Source organism: Paroedura picta, chromosome 3 (assembly GCF_049243985.1).
Source record: "Paroedura picta isolate Pp20150507F chromosome 3, Ppicta_v3.0, whole genome shotgun sequence".
NCBI lineage: Eukaryota > Metazoa > Chordata > Lepidosauria > Squamata > Gekkonidae > Paroedura > Paroedura picta.
The window spans coordinates 9,923,520-9,945,581 of NC_135371.1; the positions used below are offsets into that span (position 1 = coordinate 9,923,520).

General features: G+C 47.7%; 2 protein-coding genes across 2 annotated transcripts; one reads left to right on the forward strand and one right to left on the reverse strand.

Moving 5' to 3' along the window:
* Positions 1–5,097: 5,097 nt before the first annotated feature.
* LOC143834290 (uncharacterized) lies at positions 5,098–13,929 on the reverse strand. The gene is made up of 5 exons (XM_077330990.1): positions 13,671–13,929; positions 11,488–11,614; positions 10,405–10,515; positions 7,938–9,116; positions 5,098–6,557 (listed from the first exon to the last, which is right to left on the reverse strand). The coding sequence occupies exons 1-5, from the start codon at positions 13,674–13,676 to the stop codon at positions 6,367–6,369; spliced, it is 1,614 nt and encodes a 537-aa protein (XP_077187105.1). The 5' UTR covers positions 13,677–13,929; the 3' UTR covers positions 5,098–6,366.
* A 1,291-nt stretch (positions 13,930–15,220) lies between these two features.
* On the forward strand, positions 15,221–22,062 carry LOC143834396 (E3 ubiquitin-protein ligase TRIM7-like). Its single transcript, XM_077331216.1, has 4 exons — positions 15,221–15,409; positions 16,882–16,971; positions 17,485–17,568; positions 19,647–22,062. Exons 1-4 carry the CDS (start codon positions 15,328–15,330, stop codon positions 20,168–20,170), a joined length of 780 nt encoding a protein of 259 aa, XP_077187331.1. The 5' UTR covers positions 15,221–15,327; the 3' UTR covers positions 20,171–22,062.

Below are 22,062 nucleotides of genomic sequence, written 5' to 3' on the forward strand. Positions count from 1 at the left end.
CTCAGCCCTGCTATTCTGGAGCAGAAGAAAAATAAGTTGGTCTCCAACCTATACGATATGGAAGACGGTATCCATTTGTTGTATGAATGATGGATCCCTTTTAAGGATGTGTTTATTCACATGCAACATATATTGTCCACACCAGATTAATAGGGCTCCCCCATCCAGGACACCATTGTCACTGAAGTTGTCTCAAAAAATGAGGAGACCTTCAGGGTCAACATCTTTTAAGGCAACTTCAGAGCAGTTCGTGGAGCATCTCTGTCCAAGTCCGAAGAACAAAATGGCATATTCGGGAGAGGAAATGATGGATGGACTTCAGTAAGGATTGGCTGATATGCATGAGGTCTAGCACGACTATTTTTTCTCTGTTTTCCTTGAGACTGTGATGAAAATGAAATCTTAATCTGGTGAATTTTTACAGTGATGGAAACTGGGCAGCCTGAATATTGACCAAGTCTTTGAAGGAGTCTGTTGCAAGTTATATCTGGTCCAGATAGAAAGATGAGGGGTGAGGAATAAATGAGAAAAATTTTTTAATGCAATTCCGTTGCATAATCTTGAATAACTGGAAGATGTTTCCAGATGGTTTTGCTGGAACTGTTGCAGTTGGTCCCCTCAACTCCTCCCTGGAATTCAGTAACGCTGGTTGTGAAATCTCCTCCTGAAGTTATCTCCAGAGTATGGCCTAGAGGACCAGTTCTGGTACTGCGTCCTGGCATAGGGTTTGGACCTAGACCATCTGGATTTCCTAAATTCACTTTGGGCCCCCTGAAATCGAGATGGACGGTCCTTTCTCCTAGCAGAACGCGGCAAGACCTTCACCTTGCCTTTAGTTTCTATCAGGATGTCTTCCAGGGTATCCCCAAAAAGTTTACCTCCTAAGAAGGCATATGTAGCCAGTCTAGTTTTTGAGAAGGAGTCGACCTTCCAACTTTTGAGCCACAGGTGACGGCGTGCAAACACGGCTGAGGCCATCGCTCTGGCTGAGAACCTCATGGAGTCTAAGCTGCCATCGGCCATAAAAGCTGATGCTTTTTCTATAATTTCAAAATATCTCTTGAATTTCTGACTTCCATCCGATACCTCAGCTATCAGTTGACCTGCCCATGCATACGATGCTCTGGCTGCTAGTGATGTGGCCACAGAGGCTCTGATAGAAAGGGCCAGAGCTTCATGTGCTCTGCAGAGAGCCAGTTCACTGTCGGAGTCCACTTTGGACTTTAGGGACCCCTCCCCATCCTTTGGAAAAGCTGCTGGTGAACTTAGTGCCGCGACTGGGGCATCTACTATTGGAACTTTGATTAAGTCGAGCATGTAACTAGGAAAAGGATATAATTTTTGTGCGTGATTTATGTTCACTTTGCAGGTCAAAGGAATGGCCCATGCTTCCTTAATTTCTTCCTCAAAGAACTGTGGGAAAGCAAATTGTGGATAAGATTTTTTCCATCTTGGGAACAACTCCTCATCCCCCCAGTTCCTTTTTGGTAATCTTGCCTGACGTTCTTCCTCCAAGGTGTCCGAAAGCTCCAATACTTTCATTGCCTTTGAAATCAACGGGGATAAATCTTTCTGACTAAAGAGACAATTAGCATGCAACTCCTGCACGGGTTCTTTCTTCTCATCAAACAGATCCTCGTCTTCTTCATCTGTTGAAAACTCAGTGCCTCCTGACTCAATGGCCATTTCCTCCTCCTCACTTTCATATCTACCTGCTTTCATTTCTTTCAGGAAGTCTTCCAGAGCATCCCCAAAGACTTTGCCCCCTACGAAGGACAATGTGGCCAGATTTATTTTTGATAGTGAATCAACCGCGCAGCTTTTGAGCCACAGGTGACGCCGCACAACCACCGCTAAAGCCATCGCCCTTGCTGAGAACCTCACAACGTCTAAGGTACCGTCAGCCACAAAAGTTGAGGCTTGTTCTATCATGTGGAGACAGTCCTTGTGTTTCTTGCTCATAGCTGATGACTCAGCCAGCAGTCGGCGTGCCCACAATACGGTCGCTCTGGCAAGTAATGACGTGGCTACGGAGGCTCTAACAGACAGGCCAAGAGCCTCATGGGTTCTGCAGAGAGCCACCTCACAGCTGCGGTCCGTTATCCCCTTCAAGGAGCCCACTCCATCCATCGCAACCATTTGTCTTAAAACCATTTCTATAACTGGAGCGTCGACGAGCGGAACTCTGAGGAAGCCAAAGGCACCGCCGGCAAACGGATACAGCTTCTTCGTGCGGGCGGAATTCGGCCTGTGGTCTAGTGGGACAGCCCACTCTTCCTTAAGCTGCTTCTCAAAGAAATCCGGGAAGGCAAACTGCAGGCGAGGCCTTTTGCGCCTCGACCTCGGTGGCCCACTTCCGCATTCCGGTCTGAGGGTCTTTCTCCGAGGGGTCCGAAAGTCTCAAGACTCTCATCGCCCTAACAATGAGCGGAGACAGAGATGTCTTCTGGAAGAGATATCTGGCGTGAGCTTCTTGAGTGGCCTCTTCTTCCTCCTCCGACAGTGAACTCTCTGAATCTTCTGGCTCAGTGGCCATTTCCTCCTCCTCAGTCCCCTGACCGGCGTTAGTGTAGCTCTGGCTGGCTGAAGGAGAGTTCTGCTGCTGCTGAACGCTGGAGCCACTTCCCTGGTCGCTTGCAGCGGCTCTCCTGCAGCCCTTGCCCAAAGGCGCGCTGCCTCTGGCGACTTCGACGCCTGCTAGGGACTGCGCCCGCCATTTCCTGACCGGCGGGTGCCTTTCCGAGGGCTTCGCTTCCGTGCCTGTGGCGGGAAGCCGAGGGGGCAGCGAGGGCGCAGCGGGACGCAGCGCGCTTGGCCCCGACGGCTCCTGCGGCGGCACGAGGCGCCCTCGAGCTCCGTCCACGCAGCGCTCCGACACCGCCGCTCGTCGGGTGATGAGGCGGCCAGGAGAAAAAGGCGCCAAAAAAAAAAAAATTCTCCTTTCACCCCCCCCTCCCTCTTCCCGGCTTAAATCCTTGCTGTTGTTTTGCAGCCACCAAGGTGCGAATCGCAGCAGGCGCGGGGAAAGGGAAAGGAGCGCACAAGAAGAAAAGTTGGGGGGGGGAAACCCCGTCGAATTTCTGCAGCGCTCTCGCTGCAAATGGAGACGGGGAAAGGCGAGGCGGAGCAAAAGGACTGGCTCCACCTCCCCTCCCCTGCAGACCCAAAAAAGCGTAAAGCCGCGCTATCGTGAAGGGCAGGGTTAGTTAAACTGTGGCCCTCCAGAAGTCCGTGGACTACAATTCCCATGAGCCCCTGCCAGCAAATGCTGGCAGGGGCTCATGGGAATTGTAGCCCATGGGGGCCGCAGTTTGAGCACCCCTGGTCAAGGGTCTCCGCCTCCGTCTCTCCATGGGGACACCCATCAGTCAATGATGCCCCTTCTTCCTTCTTGTTTTTATAACCTGGTCGTCGTGTTGTCAACTCAGTTGAATAAATCGCCCGTCCTCCCCGCGCTGTCCCAGGCATCCATTTCCTCCTGGGGAACTGATCTCCTCAGTCTGGAGATAATCCCGGGGGTTCTCCAGGTCCCACCTGTGGACTGGCATCATGGCTTTTGTTCTTCTTGTTGTCATTGTTCCTATTGCCCGTCCTTCCTCTTGGGCTCAGGGTGGGTAACAATATTCTGGAGGCAAATGGGGAGGACCTATGCTCAAGACGAACAGGCAGTTTCCAAATCAAACATTCATGATCTAGGATAGCGATGTCCAACCTGTGGGCCTCGGACCACATGTGGTCCGTCAACTAATTGGAGGTGGGCCCTGAAGGACGCCTTCTCCCCCCCCCCCAGCCCTTTACAACACACTTTGGGTGTCATTGTCTCCCCTCACTCCCAGATGGGACTATCTCGTTGCAGAGAAACAAGCTCAGGATTCCCATTGATTTGTCATTGTCATGAGTTAAAATTTCCATGAAAATAAAAGGTTCCTTGTGTTCATTGTTGTGGCGTGTCTGTATCTTATTTTGAAGGGATGTTTAAACATTACCATAGCGACCAGAGAGCGTTAGGGCAGTGGTTGAGAGTAGAGGAGTAAACTACCCCCCTCCACCGGGCCTCAGTAAAATTGTCAAGCGTTGAGTGGTCCCCGGTGATAAAAAGGCTGGGGACCACTGATCTAGGAGACTGAATACTCTAAATTGAAAGCCATGCATGCAGTTGGCAACAAGCACAACACACACACGTGCCACACTTTTTATTGTCACCCAGGGCTTTTGGGGGAGTGGTGGTGCCAGCTCAGAGGAAAAAAGCAATCTTGGGACATTTAGTTTCGCTATTGACCCTAGGGATGCCAGGACAGGTGAGCCCTGAGGATCCCCCCCAGAAATTCAGCTCATCTCTAGGCGACAGAGATCAGTTCCCCTGGCGAAAAAAGGCTTTGGAGGGTGGGCATGACGGCATTGCACCCTCACTTTGTATGGTGTCCTGCCGAGGCACCATCCTGAAATCTCCAGATGTTTCTCAACCTGGTTCTGGCAATCCTTCTCAATCCCCCACTGATGGCCAGGGAGAACCCAGCCTTCCTGTGCCTCTGAATTTTATCCCTCTGGGATTTCTTCTTCTCCTGTTTGTTCCCTTGCCATAAGTGTGGAGTAGCAGTTAACATAAGTGGTCCCTAATCTGGAGAACCAGGTATGATTCCTCCTCCTCACGTAGTATGATGGGCCAGTCACAGTTCTCTCAGAGCTCTCTCAGCCTCACTTACCTCACAGTTCTCTCAGAGCTCACAGCCTCACTTACCTCACAAGCTATCTGTTGTGGGGAGAGGAAGGAAAGGTGATCGTAAGCCATTTTGAGACTCCTTGATGCAGAGAAAACCCGGGTATAAAAACCTACTCTTCTTCTTTCTGGGAAGATTTTGTCACCATGCAATCTTCCAAGGCTGTTTAACAGAGCTGCTTGTGTTAGAGCAAGGGTGGCCAAACTGTAGCTCTCCAAGGTGTCCATGGACTACAATTCCCATGAGCCCCTGCCAGCATGCTAACAGCAAAATAACTGTATCTATACACAAGACAGATTTCTAGAACATTCCATCAAGAGAAGCACGTGTGTTCATTTCCCCCCTCAGATACATCAATTCAAGCACACACAAAGGAATGGATTACAATTCTGTTTCTCTTGACAATGGTCGAACTGTCTTACAATGAATGACATCCTTATATGACAAAAAGGATATTTCATCAGTTCAGTTACCAGAGACCCGATATAAACCCTTTGGGCTCCCCTTCCCTCTTGTTTCAGTCTGTACCCTCTTTGAGAACAGCTGAATTAGATTGTTACATCTTCACTGCCCAAGATGCTAAGAGAAACTCATGCGGTTCTCCTGTTCTACACTCACAACCTCCCAGTGAATCAGATTCGCCTCGAGAGTCTGTGGGGAGCCCAACACCAGCCAGTGAACTTCGTGGCAGAGTTGGGACTCAAACCCAGGCCTGCTACCTGCTAAAGCACACTGGTTTTCACCCTAGTGATATTTGTTACTTTTGAGATTGCTAAACTGCAGTACTTTGTATTGGATAGCCAATACGCACTAATAGTTTAGTAAAGGGCAAAAGAAGAGCCTCTTTTGGTGCAGAGTGGTAAGGCAGCAGAAACGTTGTCTGAAAGCTCTGCCCATGAGGCTGGGAGTTTGATCCCAGCAGCCGGCTCAAGGTTGACTCAGATTTCCATCCTTCCGAGTTCAGTAAAATGAATACCCAGCTTGCTGGGGGGTAAAAGGTCATGACTGGGGAAGGCACTAGCAAACCACCCCGTATTGAGTCTGCTATGAAAACGCTAGAGGGCGTCACCCCAAAGGTCAGACATGACCCAGTGCTTGCACAGGGGATACCTTTACCTTTAAAGGGCAAAAGATTTATGCAATCTGAAGATAAACCAGAGTCTGTAATATTTTAATATTTGACTGTTTATGTTAGCCAACATGCGACAGTATTAAGGCTCGAGAGAGAGTATTTAGCTGGCATGCAAAGAGATTTGTGTTTAATCACTGGCATGCAACAGTGTTAATATCTGACACATTGGGTAACTGAAATGGCATGGCATAGAGCATTTGATAACCACCACACACTACTATTTTGTATCTACAGTAGCTGACATGCAATGGTATGTAGTATTTCATTTTTTTTTTTTGACAGTGTACGGAAATGTTGAGCTGACCAGAAGCACTCAAGATGCCTCGCTTTTTGGCCGGGTTCTAAATTAAGAATGCTGGGAACCCCAAACAATTTTAAAATCTGCTGGAAGTTCCTTTTGACATCAGTGCTGTTTACTCCCATGACCTGCGGTCCAGTCTGCTGCACCAGCACCACCCCTTGGAAGAAGAATGCAAGTCACGGCTTTTGACGAACAGAGGTGATGCTTGGAGGCGATCATGGCATCGTTAAGGGCTTCCCTCCCTTGTGGGTATCCTCATTGCAGACGAGGCTCCTCCCTTGGAGTTTGAGCCATTTTCCTGATGCGAGCCAGTCGTACAGCTTGTTTTCGTGACCGGCCTCTCCGGCTTCGCGCAGGGCCTGATTTCTGAGCAACATGTTTTGCATACACTGGGCTAGAGGATAGGCTGGGGAGAGAGAGGGAAAGAATAAGTTGGTGCACAAGATTAGGGCCCTGACGGAGCTATCGCAGTTCCGCAGGGCCTGTAAGACAGTACTCTTCCGCCAGGCCTAAGGCTGAGACTGGGGCAGCTTAACATTATGTGGACCTACTGCCATTCTTCTCCAGGTTCCTCCCTCCTCCCTTTTACATCTTGGCTGGAAATTTGCTCCTGACCAATAGCCAATCTATAGGCCGGATGGAAGGTATGATGGGAGGGGATTTGGGGTTGGGAGCTTTAAAGATGTTTTACATTTTGATTATGAATGTTTTAACTGTTTTGTAAACTGCCCTGGAGCCTCTTGTGGTGCAGAGTGGTAAGGCAGCCGTCTGAAAGCTTTGCCCATGAGGCTGGGAGTTCAATCCCAGCAGCCGGCTCAAGGTTGACTCAGCCTTCCATCCTTCCGAGGTCGTTAAAATGAGTACCCAGCTTGCTGGGGGGTCAACGGTAATGACTGGGGAAGGCACTGGCAAACCACCCCGCATTGAGTCTGCCAAGAAAACGCTGGAGGACGTCACCCCAACGGTCAGACATGACTCGGTGCTTGCACAGGGGATACCTTTCCCTTTCCCTTTAAACTGCTCTGAGCCCGCTTTCAGAGAGGGGCAGTCAATAAATATAGTATTAATAACAATACCTATGGGGCCTCCTCCCTATAACAAAAACAGACCATTTATCTTGCCCATGCAGTACTTGTACACCATCCTTTGGGATATTTTTTTGTCAGAGCCCTCAACTTATCCTTAGTGCGGTGTAGTGGTTAAGAAAGCAGCAGCTTCTAATCTGGTGAGCCGGGTTTGATTCCCTGCTCCTCCACATGCAGCCGGGTGACCTTGGCCCAGTCCCAGCCATCCTGAAATCTGATAGGGCTGTTCTCACAGAGAAGTCTCTCTCAGAGCTCTCTCAGACTCATCTCCATCACAGTGTCCGTTGTGGGGAGGTGAAGGGAAGGTGATTGTAAGTCGCTTTGAGACTCTTTCGGGCAGTGAAAAACAGGGTAGAAAAACAACTCCTTCTCCTCTACTACAATGTACCAAAGCAGGTATTCACTGGTGTTGCTCCTCTTTGTACTTCTGGGAATCTAGTACTAGCTGGAGAAGAGCTGGTGAGATCAGGTCTCCTGCTTCTAGGGAAAGAGCTCCAGACTGCTAGCTGGACAGGAGTGGGAGGAGGAGATTGGGAGTTAACTCCAACCCTTTTAATGTGTCTTAATCTGCTGGGGATTTTAAGGGTTTTGTGTTTTACCATTTTATTGTGAACCTCCGCGAGTCTTTGAGAGCAGCGGTATATAAATCAAAGAATTAATAAATCAATACTATCTATGAAACAGAAAAGAATGCATCTCACTTATATGCTGTCTTTGATGCTGAATTAAGCTTCTGTTTGCGCTGAACTTTTTCCCGCACTCCAGGCAGACGTAAGGTTTCTCTCCTGTGTGGACTCGCTGGTGGGTGACCAAGTGTGTCCGGTTTGCAAAGCACCTCCCGCACTCTGTGCACTTATAGGGTTTCTCTCCCGTGTGGACTCTCTGGTGCTTCACGAAGGCAGAGCGGTCAGCGAACCCCTTCCCACACTCCAGGCAGCGGTGGGGTTTCTCCCCCGTGTGCCGCCTATGGTGCCTCGCGAGGTGTGAAGGGGAAGCAAAGCATTTCTCACAGTCCAGGCACCGATAGGGTTTCTCCCCCGTGTGGATCCTCTGGTGCCTCACAAAGGTCGAGCGCTCCGAAAAAGACTTGCCGCACTCCAAGCACTGGCAAGGTTTCTCTCCCGTGTGGACCCTCTGGTGGCTCACGACGTGCGACTGGCGGGCAAAGCATTTCCCGCACACTAAGCATTTGTAGGGTTTCTCCCCTGTGTGGACTCTCCGGTGGCTTCCAAGGTGCTCTTGACGGGCAAAAGATTTCCCGCACTCCGAGCATTTGTAAGGCCTCTCGCCGGTGTGGACTCGCTGGTGTTTCGCAAAGACCGACCGGTCCGCGAAACATTTCCCACAGTCGGTGCATTTATAGGGTTTCTCTCCCGTGTGGACTCGCTGGTGTTTCACGAGGTGGGACTGCTGAACAAAGTTCTTCCCACACTCCGTGCACTTATGAGATCGGTCTGCGACGTGGATCCTCCTATGGCTCACCAGTGCCGATGGGTCAGCAAAGCATTTCCCGCAGTCGACGCATTTATAAGGCTTCTCCCCGGTGTGGTATCTCTGGTGGATCACCAGCTGAGACTGGCAGGAAAAGCATTTCCCACACACCGAGCACTTATACGGCGTCTCTCCCGCATAGATGCCCTGGTGTCTGACGAGGTGTGCCTTGCGAGCAAAGTATTTATCGCACACCAGGCATCTGTAGGGCCTCTCGCCCGTGTGGACAATCTGGTGGCTCAGCAGGTGGGACTGACAACCAAAACTCTTGTCACATTCCGAGCATTTGTAAGGCTTTTCTCCTGTGTGGATTCTCAGGTGTCTGTTCAGGTTCGGTTTCTGAGTGAAGCCTTTCCCGCACATGGTGCACAAGTGCTTCTTCCGGAAGCCTGGAGGGAAAAAAGAGGAACCAGAGAAGGAATGTCAGCGAAAACACTGATGAAAAGATGCAGGAAATTTTTCTTGGATGCTTTAGGATGCTTAGGGCTGATCCTGAGTGGAGCAGGGGGTTGGACTAGATGGCCTGTATGGCCCCTTCCAACTCCATGATTTTATGATTCTATGATTCTATGAAATGAAACCACACAACTCCAAAGAAACCAGAAGAGGTGAATCTGGCTTGTTTGATTGCCAAATGCCAGAAGCTTTTTCCCCGGAGGAACAATCACACGGCCATCCCACCACCCCTCTGGATTTCAAAAGGGAGCTCTTCCACCAGGCATTTGGTTAAGGCCGAGTGGAACCAGCAACATCTAAAGGGCCCCTGCTCCCTCCCAGAAACCCATTAATGCGTTCTGCCCCTGGACCTGTTTGCAATGTTATAGTTACCTCTGTTACAGTTATTAATGTTAATTATTATTGTTGTGATTATGTATATATTGTGGAAAATCTAAGTTCCTTGTATTGTTTCTATGTTCTATGTGAACTGCCCTGAGCCTCAGGGGAGGGCAGTATATAGAATGAATGAATGAATGAATGAATGAATGAATGAATGAATGAATGAATGAATGAATGAATGAATGAATGAATGAATAAGGCTTGTACCACAAGATTTTTATGAATTTGCAGGCAACGCTGAAGTACCTGCAGGAAGGACGGCGGCGTGTCTCCCCCCTGCAACAGTGTAAAGCCACAACGACGGCTGCAGGGACTCTGTATTGTATTTTAAGGTTATTTATTTATCGCAGGTGACTTACCATCGCCTGCCTCCACGTCATGACCCTAGCGTTCCTTGGAGGTCTCCCATCCAAATACAAACTAAGCCCAACCCGGCTTGGATCTGATGAGATTGGGCGTGCCTGGGCTATCCAGGTCAGAAAAAGCTGGATGCACACACTGATGAACATTATGGGGTAAAAATCCATTCACCTCCAGGCAGAGAGATTGGGGTGTCTGAACTGCGGCTCTCCAGATGTCCACGGACTACAATTCCCATGAGCCCCTGCCACCTGGGGCCTCGCGAGGTGTGAAGGGGAAGCAAAGCCCCTGCCATTTTTAGACCTGGCAGGGGCTCGTGGGAATTGTAGTTCATGGACCTCTGGAGGGCCGCATTCGGCCACCCCTAGGCCCTGCCACCTGACTCCTCCTGTTCTCCTGATAAAAGTGCAGAAAAGTATTTCCGAGGAAGCTTGTTAAATTCCAGACAGGCCCTGCTGGGATTTTCACTCCAAGCCTCACCTGAGGTGGCATCAGAGATTTTCCGTCCATTCTTGGCCGGGGAATCCGACACCCACGGCTCCTGCCCTTGTTCCAGACGGGAGACGAGATCAGGTTTGACAGCCTGAACTCCTGCTCGGAAAAAGAGAGAAGAGGATTCACCGTTGGGATTTCTGCTTAAAGAGTTCCTTGTTTAAATGTCTCCTGCTCAGCGTTCCAAAGGTCTGTCAGGTAATGAGAAGGGGAAACAAAGCTCCAATTGATGCAAGCTTAAAACAAGTAAGCCGTGATAAAAATTAAAACCCCACAACGCAACAATTAAGGCCAAGCAAAAATCAATTTGTACCTCTTCTAAATTTGCATTTATAGTTTGATTAATGGTTTATTGCTACTAGCAAGAAGAGAGAAGAGCTGTTTTTTTTAGACCCCGCTTTTTACTACCCGGAGTCCCAAAGACCGTTTATGCACGGGAAGTTTCATGCCGGGCTGCAGGCTGGAGTCTTAGTCATGGCAGATTGCCCCACCTCTTCCTGCACCCACATGGGGGAGCATTTGGCCTGGTGCACCTCATCTGGCCCGTATTTCTGCTCCTGCACGGGAGCTGGGGCAGTAAAGTTCCCAGTGCATAAATGGTCAAAGTGACTTACGAACACCTTGCCTTCCTTTCCCTGCAACCTACACCCTATGAGGTAGGTGGGGCCAAGAGAGCTCTAATAGAACTGCTCTGCAAGAACAACCCTAAGAGAATTGTGACTGGCCCAAAGTCACCCAGCTGGCTGCATGTGGCGGAGTGGGGAATCAAACCCGGCTCGCCAGAACGGAGTCCGCTGCTCTTAATCAGCGGGGGGAAATTTGAGACAGGCGGGGGCTGCTTTGTGACAAACCCAAACACTCAGCCCAACTTACTGAAGTTGCTTTTTGTGAGGCTCAAACCAGAACGGGATCTCTTGTAACTCAACTGTACCTTTTGGAAAAGGCAGAAAAGAAACGTTCAAAAAAAGGACATGCAGCTTTCTTCACGGTACCTTGAAATGGCTAGAAAGAGTCACCATGAAGAATGGATGTTTTCAAACCTTCCCTCTTCTAAACAAACACGTTCCTTACCCAGCATCGCCACATTCTCATAATTTTCCAGCATGACTTCCCTGTACAAAGTTCTCTGGTCAGGGTCCAACAGCGCCCACTGCTCCTTGGTGAAATACACAGCCACATCTTCGAAGGTAACCAGCCCCTGCAAGAACACAGAGCCCTCGTTTAAATTCCAGTGACCCAAACCTCTAAATGACTTTGACACATTTAGGGCTACCAACTGCAGCTAGGAAGGTTCCTGGAGATTTGGGGGTAGTGCCTGGGGAAGGACAGGATTTCATTCGGAGTTTTTCATTCTGAGTTTTTCCTACCATGGTCTCTATGGTATACCATAGAGTCCACAATCCTGAGGAGGACAGAATTTCAGGAAGGGAGTTCCATGGCCATAGAGTCTGTCCTCAGAAGCTGCCATTTCCTCTTTGTGAACCAATCTCTTTACAGACTGGATATCAGTTCTAACAGTTCTAACTATTTATTTATTTATTTATTTATTTATTTATTTATTTATTTATTTATCATACTTCTATACCGCCCTCCCCAGAGGCTCACGGCGGTTTACATTATAACAGAGAACCATACATAAAACTAAATGGACCACTTCCGATTGCAGGTTGGCCCTGTCATTTTTTTTAAGTCCTCTCTGCAAACTCAAAGCCAGCCTAGGAAGCAAAATAATGCTTTAAAGGGGAAAAGAAACCTATACCCTTGATGGCTTAAAAAAAAAAACTATTCCTTTCGAGGAGTTTTCTAATAGCTCGCCTGAAACAGCACAGTTTATTGTTCCACTAAATTTTGCTGTGTGGATTCACCAATCCAGCGATGGTGGTTTTTAGTGGACTGTAGCTATGTGGTTGATAGTTTTGAGCACTGCCGTGTCAAAGCCCTGGATTTCTTTCTGATGTACAAATATAATGCCTCCGTTCATGGAGCCTTATGAAGAGATGTATTTACAGATGGACGGTTTTGCAGGGGAGCCGTGTTGGCTTACACTCCAATAGCACCCTGGAGACCAAAAAGATTGAGGGTATTTCATCGCTCCCTTCATCAGATGCCTACTGGATTTGAACATCAATTGTATACGGAAAAAAAAGGAAAAAATTCCTATTCCAAAACTCAAAACATTTAAAACGAGGGGAAATAAAAACAGGAAAGAGGGAAGAAGTGACAAACACTAATAAACAAACGGGTTTTACAATGCAGAAAGGTGTGGGCGTGATTTGCTTATGAAAATCCTAAGCAAAGAGCCATCTCCTTTGTTGCTTGCATTTGTCACCCTGCTGCGGCAGAAATTTTTATGATGCTGCAGAGATTTTTATGACCAGGTCGGCTTGGGAAGAGACAGCTTTGTTCCGAGTGGTTCCGGAAAGAACACCAAAGCACGCTCCAGCTCCAAAAACCCTTATGATACAGTCAATAAGGTGCAACCACCTTTCTTTTAAAAATAAAAAGCTGCGGTTCAAAGAAATTCCTGCAATCCTGTAAACATAATACAGGACATTTTTATAGCACTGCAGCAAGGCACTGTGATTTTTTAACAAAACATCACACCCCGAAGGAGCAAGCATAGAAACCAGCCCTGTTCCAAAAGGCAGGCTTGGGGCTAAACAGCACATTTAACCATGGGTTTGAAATGCCACATCCATGACTTAAAACACGTGCACAAGAACGGAGATGCATGCACCACTACTGGACGGGCTGTTCTGATGTATTGTTGTGGACGTAAAACAGACAACCATCTGGACCTACAAAAGTCAAAGATTAGATAGATAGATAGATAGATAGATAGATAGATAGATAGATAGATAGATAGATAGATAGATAGATAGATAGATAGATAGATGGATAGATGGATAGATGGATAGATGGATAGATGGATAGATGGATAGATGGATAGATAGATAGATCTACATCCACCATTTTAAGGGACATCATAAAGAGCAACTCTTAATCAAATCCTTCCAGAACTAAGTCGCGGGGCTTACTCCGAGAACTGCGCTTTTAGGATTTCCCCCCCACGATCCGTTTTCCCACCTCCCAAAGGGGTTTCCTTTCCCCTCCCCACTATAAAGAGGATCCAAGCGCTGCCCCCTTCCTGTCCTCGGACAGCCCCCAAAAGCGGACCCAGGGGAAAGCCGCGCAACGCGTCCAGTGCCTGGGAAACGCAGAGATCTCCGCCCTCCTGCCAAAGCGCGGCTTACCCGCATTTGCAAACAATAGAATGCAGCCGCTCCCCCGGGCGCCCGCTTGCAGAACCCGGCGACTCCTTCGTCCCGCGCTCCCGGGCGCAAGGTGCGCGCGCGCCTCCCCAACAGCCAATCACTAGCCTCGATTTCGGCCAATAAAAGGCCGCGGTCTCTCAGACTGGGAATGTTGAGAGATGCTGGGGGTTGTAGTTCCTCTTGTCCTTTTCAGACTCCTTTGTCGCCCTGTTGTTCTGAAGCAGGGGTAGTCAAACTGCGGCCCTCCAGATGTCCATGGACTACAATTCCCAGGAGCCCCTGCGGCCCTCCAGATGTCCATGGACTACAATTCCCAGGAGCCCCTGCCAGCGAATGCTGGCAGGGGCTCCTGGGAATTGTAGTCCATGGACATATTTAGGTCCGGGGCACCGTTAAGACCCTCAAAGTACCCCAAATATATGACAAAGTGGGCATGTAGACGAAAGCTTCTACTCTGAATAAAACCTTGTTGTGAACAAGGAAAACTTTGTTTTTATACCTTGCTTTTCATTACCCGAAGGACTCTCAAGCTGGCTTACCATCGCCTTCCCTACAGCTTGTGAGGGCGGTGGGGCTGAGAGTGCTCTGACAGAACTGCTCTGCAAGAGCAGGTCTAACAGGACTGCCCAAGATTGGCCGCAGCTCCTTTGACAACTAAAGTGCATTCAACGTATGCAGAAAAAGGGAGCATATTCACCTAGGCATTTGGTTGACGTCGCCCTGAACCACCACTTCCCACGGGCCCTCCTGAGCCCCCTCCTAGGGCACCCACCATAATTCCTCCTAACACACTGGGCTACCAGTAGGAGTTAATTTAACGTTTCCAACAATTTTCTACTGTTCCGTGTTGCTTGTTGTTTCATTCCATTCATTATTGTTAATCTAAGTTATCTGCATGATTCCTGTTCTGTTTTATGTGAACCGCCCTGAGCCCTCGGGAAGGGCAGTATATAAATATAAATATAATAAATAAATATCAGCCTATTTTTTAATGTTTATGGTTTTTTCAATTTAATTTCAATCATTTTTTTTCATTCCAGGGGAGCCAAGTTCCTAAAAATCGCAAGAGTATCTGTGTGTCCCTGTGTGTTGGCTACTTTCATGATCATAAGGAAAGGGTGGAGGCTGCTTTACTCTTGAGCACAACAACTATTTAGGCCAGGGGTAGTCAAACTGCGGCCCTCCAGATGTCCATGGACTACAATTCCCAGGAGCCCCTGCCAGCATTCGCTGGCAGGGGCTCCTGGGAATTGTAGTCCATGGACATCTGGAGGGCCGCAGTTTGACTACCCCTGATTTAGGCAACCCACTGCAGGAAAGGAAGTATAGTTTCATTGAGCAGAACTGTATCATAAGTTACCTCATGTTGCACGCCTAAGAGAGGGAAGATACACATTTCATCATTCATTCTTCCCGCCAGCTACATAACTAGTTTGGAGAGCTTGGCCATATCTCTGGCATGAGTCACCAAGCAGAGGTAGGAGTCCTTGCCTCACAGTTGGCGTCATTTGTAGCTTGACTAGCGAGAGGAGCTGAAGTTCCTCTTCCAAAGCCAGACAGCCTGCCTTTCTGGAATGGTCCGTCGCTCGGCTGGTTGCTCTCCGATTTCTGCGCAAAACAACACCTCAGAAAGGAGATGGAGGACGACAACGGATATATGGCCATCAACCTAGGACAAAGGGACTTGTACACCCAGCCCACCCCAGAAAAGATCCAAGGTATTGTTCTACAAGAGTTTCTGCTACGGCTTCAGCTGGCTAGCAAGAGCAGTGCCAGAGCAGGACGGTTGTAGTTGTGGTTGTTATTTTGGGGCTAGAAGGTGCCATGAAGTCACAGCTGACTGATGGCAACCCCATAAGTGATTCATGGCAGGAGACAAAAGGAGGTGGTTCACACCTGCCTGCCTCAGCCCCCGTCTTCTTTGGTGGCCTTTCATACAAGTACTAAGCAGAGCCAACCTCTGCTTTGACTGGCAAGATATGGCTAGTCCAGGCTTTCTCAACCAGGTTTCATGAAACCTGGGGTGTCTTGACGTCCCTGGAAGGGTTTCCCAAATGGATGACAGCTAATCAATTTGTTAAATATTTGTAAAGTTTGTTGAGCTTTATCAGGTGATATGACCATGTATGGTCATATTGACTAGCCGCCCCCCCACCCAAAACGGCCAATGATGGGCCTGGAAGGGGTGGGATGGGGAGGGGCCTCGGGTAGACATGTACACAGCTAAGTTCCCCTACAGTATTCTGCACAATTGTGCCATTTCTGGGTTTTCTTGAAGCCTGAAGAATGTTTCAGGGGTTCCCCGCTGAGAAAGGCTCTGCTAGCCAAAGTCATCCAGGTAAGAGCAATTTGTTTTAATTTATCTATTTTTTTATCCACTTCTCTCATATTAAAGCTGAAGGAATACTTTGTTGTTGTTGAGTTCTGACTTGAACAGTCCAGGCTAGTCTGTTCCCATCAGATCTCAGAACCTAAGCAGGACTAGTTGTGGTTAGTATTTCAATGGGAGACCTCCAAGGATTTGGAAGGTTCTTCCCAGGAACTCTAGGGTAGTGATCCCCAACCTGTGGGCCACGGATCCCCAACCTGTGGGCCACATGTGGTCCGTTGACAAATTGGAGGTGGGCCCCGAAGGACGCCTTCTCCCCCCCTCCCTGGCCCTTTACTTCATCCCCCCCCCCGGCCCTTTACAACACACTTCGGGTGTCATTGTCTCCCATCACTCCCAGATGGGACTATCTCGTTGGAGAGAAACAAGCTCAGGGTTCCCACTGATTTGTCATTGTCATGAGTTAAAATTTCCATGAAAATAAAATGTTCCTGATGTTCATTGTTGTGGCGTGTCTGTATCTTATTTTGAAGGATGTTTAAACATCACCATAGTGACCAGAGAGCATTAGGGCAGTGGTTGAGAGTAGAGGAGTAAACTACCCCCCACCTGGCCTCAGAAAAATTGTCAAGCGTTGAGTGGTCCCCGGTGATAAAAAGGTTGGGGACCACTGCTCTAGGGATCATGATGCAGATGCAGCCAAGGGCAAATCGCCCCTGAATTTCCCTTGCCTGGCTGCCAGATAATATCGGATCCCTTGGCAACGCCACCACACAAAATGGCCGCATTCATTCCCGCTGGTGGCTTCTGTCATTGCAAAACGGAGTTGATGATTTTTCACGATGAAATTTAATTCCACAGAACCCAAATGCCAGTGCTGGAAAATCACACTAGGGATTTCTCTGACGTTGAGTATTGCTCTGAACGGAACCTTGATCGCTCTTCTTATAGGTAGGTGTCTATTGGGCTTTGGAGTACTACATTCACATATATAGAGGAACCATGGGTAAGGATGGCAGAGGAAACATATAATATAACATATACAACAATATAATAACAGTAAATGACAGTTCATTGTGCCTCTATTAAAGGGACAGAGCATGGCTGTTCACCTGGCAGATGGCAACCTTATCAAGCAAATTATCTTCGGGTAGCCTGAAATGTTCTTCCATTGTTGTGTGAAGTTGTGTGTCTGTTTTGGAAGTTGCGTGCGTGTTTGGCAGGGACTCTTTTGCAAGTTGCTTGCAATCTACAGATCGCGTCTGTTTTATGATGAAAGAGAGAGAGACGATGTGGGTTGCTTCCTCTTTGCCCGTTGCTCATTGTCTTCTTCCTCAGTGGGGCAATTCAGGTTTTCCCTTGGCCCACAGCAGGGAGGTTGGGGATGCCCTTACTTCTCAGAACGGCTGTGTAATTTTCCTTCCTTAACCCAGAGTTGTTGTTTTTTTTTTCCTCTCCAAAAAGTGTTTCAGGTAAGAGATGCCCAAAACTGTTCCTGTCAAGTGAACCCTCCCAATTCCTGTGACTGGGCCTCAGGCAGTACAAAAGGTAACTACAACTCTACTTGCTCATACATTTATTCTCTGGTTTCTCGTGGCATTTGAAGTGGCGAATCACAGAGTTTAAACGCGGCATTAAACAATCCATGATGTGACTAGAACAAAGGTTGAGTCCTCTGGCATCTCTTAAGGCCAAGGTTTATTGAAGGAATAAACTTTCATGCGCAAGCACACTTCTTCCGATGCAAATATCTGAAGAAAATGTACTTGCACACGAAAGCTTACACCTTGCTTCTTGTTCTGATAAAATCATAGTTGAAACCATAATAAAACTTGATAGTTCTGCTTCTTATCTATATATCACTCTGTCTTAGTATTTGGTTTAGTGTTGGGAATAGCCTGGAGGTGAATTAGGGGGGGGGGTCATTTTTATTGATTGTATTAGTTAGTTAACTTGTTAGGGGCCCATTCCGCATACTTCAGATAATGTGCTTTCAATGCACTTTAGAAGCAGATTTTCCTGTTCTCCACAGGAAAATCCAACTGCAAAAGCACATTGAAAGTACAGTATCCTATGTGTGCGGAAGGACCTAGGTCTCAACCAGAAAAGTGTTGATATGCAGGCTCTGTGGTTCAGCTTTAAGAACCATCTGGACTGTCAGTCTTTTCAACTGCTAAAGGTAAAGGTATCCCCTGTGCAAGCACCGAGTCATGTCTGACCCTTGGGGTGAGGCCCTCTAGCGTTTTCATGCCAGACTCAATACGGGGTGGTTTGCCAGTGCCTTCCCCAGTCATTACTGTTTACCCCACAGCAAGCTGGGTACTCATTTTACCGACCTCGGAAGGATGGAAGGCTGATTCAACCTTGAGCCGACTGCTGGGATCGAACTCCCAACCTCATGGGCAGACAGCTTCAGACAGCATTTCTGCCACTTACCACTCTGCGCCACAAGATAGGCTAATGCAGCTACCCACCCTGATCTATCAATAAAGTTCCAGGCAAAACCCCCTCCCAGACCGCTTGTGTCAGTCTGACCCAGGAAAGCATATTCAGTCAATAGGCCCTCACACATACCTCTTCTCCATCTTGGACATAACCCCAGAGGCAATTCACCCTGAACTACAGATTCAAATGGGAAGCCGTGTTGGTCTGAAGTAGCACAATAAAATGAGAGTCCAGTAGCACCTTTAAGACCAACAAAGATTTATTCAGGGCGTGAGCTTTGGAGTGCAAGCACTCTTCCTCAGAGTATGAATGACCATCATGACAGTGGGAATATATAACAAAAATTAATTCTGTTAAATTAGTAAGCTGTGTCACACATCCAAATACAATGTAGAACCGAAACCAAAAAAGGAACACAACCCAACCTTTACAAGTGGGGACTCAGAAGTTGAGCTGTACAATAAAATATTATAAAAAGTAATTATTTATTGTGGTGCACATAAGACCAAACACATTTAGACCTTACTGGGTCTTCTTCAGTGGTCATGGGATCTGTAAATTATGGCTCCAACCAATATATATAAAATTTATTTATTTATTTATTTATTTATTTATTTCTATACTGCCCATTTCTTTGCAGCTCTGGGCGGTTTACACAGAACATTATAACTTACATGAAACATTATGCAGACTATAACATCAAAACAACTTTCAAAAAAACATCAAAAGATTACAAAACCATAATGATAATATAATAACAATTAACAGTATCCTTTTTGGTCTCATGTGAAGTTAGTTCTGTATAGTTTTTATGTAGTTTTTAATTCTGTTTTTAAATTGTGCACCACAATAAATAATTACTGCTTTTACAATATTGTATTGCACAGCTCAACCTCTGAGTTCCCACACATCCAAATACGGCCATATGATAATTCTTTGCCAAAACAGCCAATCAGCCCCCTCGAATTCAGTTGTAGTTCACAAAAACATAAGAGGAATAAAACTGTCTATGTCAGTGATCAACGGCTCCCACCCCACCATTTGCTGCTGGCCCCCTCTGTCTCCATACAAGGGAGAAACATTCCTGCAAGGGAATTATTGCTCTGCCAACTATCTCATCCCCAGATCAGGGAGTGAACTACAATTAATGCCAAATGCTCTGTTTTTCTCTTTCTTCTTAGCCTACGTGACTCTGAATCCAGAGACTGCCCACCCCCGAATCGACCTCTCCGCGGACCTGAAAACCGCAAGCTGGGGACAGGAAGAAAAGAGCCTTCCCAACAACACGGAGCGATTTGATCAGCGGGTTTGGGTGCTGGGCCGGGACGGATTCCTTTCCGGGAAGCACTGCTGGGAAGTTGAAGTGAAAGGGAATGGGGAATGGGCCGTAGGGGTCGCCAAGGAGTCCCTGAAGAGAAAAGGATTGCCAGATTTTAGCACCACTGCCGGGATCTGGGGCATAGGGGAGTACTGGGGGCTTGGCAACTACTTGGCTTTCACTTCGCCTCAGCATACCCGCCTATCCTTCGACAAGAAGCCCCGCAGAATACGCGTCTCTCTGGATTACGCCGCTAACCAGGTCGAGTTCTTCAACGCTGAAACCAAGAATTCGATCTATACTTTCTCCTCACCCCCTTTTGGTGGGGAGAAGATATACCCCTGGTTCCGCGTGTGGGAGAATACACAACTCACCCTGCATCCCTGAGGCACCAATCACGGATACCGAAGAAGCCCTTCTAAAACTTCCTAAGTTTTATGATGTTGAAGGACACAGGGATTGTCTCTTCTTGAAGAGATTGTGTAATGACTTCTACTCCGTATCAGCCACAAGGTATCAACCCAGAGAAAGGAAGGCAAGCTGACTGTTGTATGACGGCCCGGGCCTCTTGTGGTGACAAAGCCACAGAAGGGAGTAGGGGCATTATGCAGCTTAGATGGTGAGCTTTGAAGAAAAGACTGTGGCCCTGCCCCCAAACATTTGGGATAGTATAGAATTAATGTTGTCAAAAAACTTTGACCACCATTACTTCATTCCACGCACATGCACACACCCCAAACATCAGTGTCCCACCCTTCTTCTAAAGATCTCAGAATGGTATACGTAGCTCTTCCTTTCCACATCGCCTCCTCCCAACCATCTGTGAGGTAGGCCAAGGTGGAAAGAGGTGAATACACGATTCTCACGTTCATAATATCATGCTGGTTTTTATCCATCCCAGGATGGTCAAAGAAAAGATTCCATAACAGAGCTAGGTCTTTCCCTTCTTTGCAGGGTCTTGTCTTGCCGGTCCACTGCTTCCCTTGAACACATGAAGCTGCTGTCGATTGGTCCATCAATGTCAGTATTGCCTGCTCTGACTGGCAGTAGCTCTCCAGGGTTTCAGCCAGAGGTCCTTCCCATTGCCTACTGTGTGGTCTTTTTAATTTGAGATGCTGGGGATTGAACCTGGGGCCTTCTGCGTGCCAAGCAGATGCACAGCCGTGGAACCATGACCCATGAGCGAGAGAGTAATTATTGGCAGAGATTAAATCTGCAAGAGAGCTGAGCACCAGCTGCTTCAAAGAATAAAACAGTTTTACTGAGGAGAGAAGCAAACTTAGTGGGTTAGGGAGGAGAGGGGTAGTCTTAACAGTCTGTCTGACTAGGAAGCTGGTTTTTATACCCCACTTTTCACTGCTCAAAGGAGTTTCAAAGCAGCTTATAATCACCTTTACTTCCTCTCCCCACAAAAGACACCCTGGGAAGCTGAGAGAGCTCTGACAGGACTCCTCTGTGAGAAGGTATTGGGTTTAAGCTACAAGTACAACGATATAGGCTAGAGATATCAGGAAAAAAAATTTGCAGTCCGAGTAGTTCAGCAGTGGAGTAGGCTGCCTAAGGAGGTGGCGAGCTCCCCCTCACTGGCAGTCTTCAGGCAAAGGCTGGATACACACTTTTCTTGGATGCTTTAGGATGCTTAGGGCTGATTCTGCGTTGAGCAGGGGGTTGGACTAGATGGCCTGTGTGGCCCCCTTCCAACTCTATGATTCTAAAGGCACTATCCTGGCTGTGATGAGCCCAAGGTCACCCAGCTGGCTGCATGTGGATGAGTAGGAAATTAGAGGCACTGCTCTTAAGTACTACAGCAGGCTGGCTCTAGACCCAACCTTCTTCTGCAGGGAAAGCAGATAGGAAGTAGACTCAGAGGAGGAGGAAGTCTAAATAGTAGACAATTTGACCACACAATATCAGATTGATCTGGACCCCGCCAGGAAGGTGCACAGAGAAGCCACCACCGCAACTGTATTCAGCCAGGGCCAACAATAATAAAGAGCCTTCTGCAATATCAACATAGCCCTGAGTCACAGTGTATAGGACTGCAACCTCTACTTGGTCTTTTCTATTCTGATAATACTTATCGTATGTCTGGAGCCGTTGTACTCTACAATCTACGTAGGCCTGACCGTTTACTAATGTGCTAATGTGCTGAAACACGTTTGGTTGAGCCCCTTTGGTCCTTATTTGATATTTTATGTAATGTTTTTTGTATGTGATGTTATTCTTGAGGCCTTACAGTGTTTTTAACTTTCTTTGTAATAAATACCCGTATTTTGATA

What these genes read in the sequence shown, in the direction of transcription:
- LOC143834290 (XM_077330990.1), bottom strand. An exon ending in AATCTCTGATGCCACCTCAG is followed by an intron (nt 9,117 to 10,404) that starts GTGAGGCTTGGA and finishes TTTTCCCTCCAG; the next exon opens with GCTTCCGGAAGAAGCACTTG. An exon ending in GCATCAAAGACAGCATATAA is followed by an intron (nt 6,558 to 7,937) that starts GTGAGATGCATT and finishes CTCTCTCCCCAG; the next exon opens with CCTATCCTCTAGCCCAGTGT.
- LOC143834396 (XM_077331216.1), top strand. Translation starts at nt 15,328, where the DNA reads ATGGAGGACGACAACGGATATATGGCCATCAACCTAGGACAAAGGGAC. An exon ending in CACCCCAGAAAAGATCCAAG is followed by an intron (nt 15,410 to 16,881) that starts GTATTGTTCTAC and finishes TTAATTCCACAG; the next exon opens with AACCCAAATGCCAGTGCTGG. An exon ending in GGCCTCAGGCAGTACAAAAG is followed by an intron (nt 17,569 to 19,646) that starts GTAACTACAACT and finishes CTTTCTTCTTAG; the next exon opens with CCTACGTGACTCTGAATCCA.